The following is a 3,041-nucleotide window of genomic DNA, read 5'->3' as shown; positions in this document are numbered from 1 at the left end:
CTCTGTCCTACCTGAGACCCTCTGTCCTACCTGAGACCCTCTGTCCTACCTGAGACCCTCTGTTCTACCTGAGACACACTGTTCTACCTGAGACACACTGTCCTACCTGCTGCCTCTGACTCTCTGTATTCAGGTCCTACATCAACAGATAGATTAAGTTTTGTGTTTTTACTGCCACATGAATTCAGTCAGCTTTAAAAAGTCAAGTAAATAATGTGTAAATTATGAAGCTAGCATATTTAATTAGAGAAATAATCTGTGTGATTTTATGAATGTAAATTATAACAGGAAATCAATAAATATCAGAGTGGACCTGGACTCAAACTTAGCATTAAAATACAGTTTAACTGCTTAAAAAAACCCTCAAGAATAGAGAATGTCATCACTAAGTGATTGCTAACACTAGCTGATAGATAACTAGCAGCAAGCTAATTTTCATAAGAAAAATAACAGTGCTGTCTTACATTTTGACTTATTTTTTTGGTCCTTTGTAAAGAATAAAGACCATTAGCTGCTCCAGTAGCTCTGAAGCTCTGACCACCACGCTGTTTTACAGCATGCAGTGGGGGGCAGCTAGCACGCCCCCCACCGCACGCGCGCGCATGTGTGTCTGCGCGTGAGTGTGTGTATGCGTGTGTCTGCACGCGCGAGTGTGTGTCCTCGCACTTCAGAGAAACAGAAAGGAGAAGGTGTAGCTGGCTCCCAGCAGCTTCTGCAGTGTGATATGAGAGAGATGAGAAGCAGCAGCGGGGAGGGGCCGGAAGGGATCGGGCGCAGTGTACTTTTTTTTTTTTTCCGGAAAAAGGTAGACACAGCAGTTGTTACTGCCTACTGTCGGGAAATGTAGATGCACACAAAGGAAAAAAGATGTGCAAATATTGGTGGGGACTGTCCCTGTCCGGCCAAAGTTGGTGGGGACATGTCCACACCAGTCCTTCAGAATGTTATGCCCTTGTTATTTAGCAACTGTTTTGCTATATCTAACTTTTAACTATAACTTACCACTATTAGCTTCTAGTTAGAGTTTTGAWATGTTTAGCTATTAGCTAGCTTTTGCTATTATTAGCTAGATTTTTTGGTTTGTTTAGCTTTTAGCGATTGTTCCACTAATTTTCACTTTTAGCTACATTTTTGCTGTCTTAAAAAGCATTTATCTATTTAAGCTAGTTATTTATTACTTTAAAACTTTCAGATACCAATTTGCTATTTTTAGCTGATAGCTACTTTTCACTACTTTTTGCTAGCACTTTGGTACTTATAGTTTAGCTGTTGTTTTGCTACTTATATCTTTTAGCTAGTATTTTGGTATGTTTACCTTTTAGCCATCATTCAGCTACTTTTACCTTTTAGGTAGCCTTTTGATACTTTCTAATTTGAGCTAATGTTTTGCTACTTTTCAATTAGCTAACTTTTTGCAAGCTTTAATAGCTTTCACCTACTTTTAGCTAACAATTGACTACTTTTAATCTTCTAATGAATAATTTTGTCACTATTTTTAATTTATTTTGATAAAATGATTCTCAATGGAAATAAAATATTTACATTTGAGCTCAAATTAAAAATAACAAATCAGAACTGTATAGATTTCAGGTGAATATTTTGTTCTGTTAAATCAAGATTTATACAAAGATTTAAACAGTTTTATTCAAAGCAGCAGTGATGATAAAATAAAAGTATTTTAACTCTCAGATCTTTTAATCTACCCTCAGCTGTTGAATGAAGTTTTACCACCGAGGACAAAAATAACTCGACGAGGCGTTTCTGTAACTCGACMCTGCTCCTGACGAGACAAATATGGAAGATGAATTAACGAGTAAACATCAGTCGATGCGTGACGTCGTCTCTCCAACATTTCAGAGGAAGCTCCGCTCAGGTTTAGTTTTACTTCCCAAATATTCAGAAAGAAAAGATGTTGAGTAATAATTARGCAGAACTTTACAAACAAAGCAATTTGAGCGACTGACGAGCTGAGTTTAAAAAATATTTAGCTGTTTTTTAGCCTCTGCAGTCAGCTAACATGCTAACTCTTTTAACTTGTTCGGCTATTGGCTCATGTTTAAATCAGGACGCACTGAGAAAGGCTGCAAGACTCACCGATCTGGTCTTCAGGTATGAGGGACTCGATGGGCGGGTCCAGCTCGGAGGTCTGGCGCAGGTAGGCCTTGGTCTGGGTCATGAACTGCCTGACGGTCTGCAGGAAGTCCATCCCTGACGTGTGGCAGCTCCGGTTCTCCTGGACGAAGCTGATGTAATCCTGGACCAAGCAGCCGAAGTAGGTGCTCTTGTTCCGGGACAGCTCGGTGACCCGTTTCACGGCCCGTTTCTCCGGCGTCATGAGGGAGCTGAACATCCCGCTCACCTTACTGAAGCGTCCCTTCAGAGACCGGGGCAGGATGAAGGACCCGCCGTTCAGGCTCACGCCCACCCGTCCCCTCCGGGACTTGTAGGACGGACGAAAACGCATCTCCAGGTCTGCTTCCAGTCCCACYCCGTAGTCCTCGTCSTCCTCCTCCTCCGCGTCCTCGTCTTCGTCACTGCTGTCCTCCACCGTGTCCTGGTGGTTGAGGTGCTGGGACTGGGTCGGGGCCAGATTCAGGGAGAACCCGGGGGACCGGGAGTTATCCAGCGAGTCGGAGGAAGACGTGGACATGCTCATGCCGCTGAGCCGCTGGCGGCCCCTCTCCTGAGGACCCTCGGCGTTGTTCTCTGGTCGGTCCGCAGCCGGCGGCGGCGGCGGCTGGCAGTGCGGCAGCCTGGCGCGGGACAGAGCCTTGGCGATGGTCTCGTCGTCCAGGGCGATGTGGCACCGGTGGTCCTCCAGGTCGGGCTTCTTGGGCCGCGGAGGCGGGGCTCTGGGCGAGGTGGTGCTCTTGGACGGGCTGCTGGATTTGGAGCCCATTGACGGTCGAGGGGGTGCAGGGCGCCGGACGGAGGGCTGTGCTTTAGAGTTCACCACCTCCAGCATGCTCTTGGCTCTGCCGGCACCTGCCGGAGGCCCGGGCGGAGGCGGGGCCGGCCGGCGGCGGGGCATGGAGCGAGGA

General features: G+C 46.4%; 1 protein-coding gene across 1 annotated transcript in view; it reads right to left on the bottom strand.

Moving 5' to 3' along the window:
* The window catches only part of LOC106524493 (ras and Rab interactor 2), a gene marked incomplete in the record, with an annotated part of 29,226 nt that overhangs the window by 8,838 nt on the left and 17,347 nt on the right, over positions 1 to 3,041 (bottom strand). Inside the window, 1 exon segment of the mRNA XM_014018309.1 lies at positions 2,095 to 3,040. Coding sequence (XP_013873763.1) covers positions 2,095 to 3,040 — 946 coding nt within the window.

Source organism: Austrofundulus limnaeus, unplaced genomic scaffold (genome assembly GCF_001266775.1).
Source record: "Austrofundulus limnaeus strain Quisiro unplaced genomic scaffold, Austrofundulus_limnaeus-1.0 Scaffold189, whole genome shotgun sequence".
NCBI lineage: Eukaryota > Metazoa > Chordata > Actinopteri > Cyprinodontiformes > Rivulidae > Austrofundulus > Austrofundulus limnaeus.
This window is presented reverse-complemented; position numbering and strand designations above follow the sequence as displayed.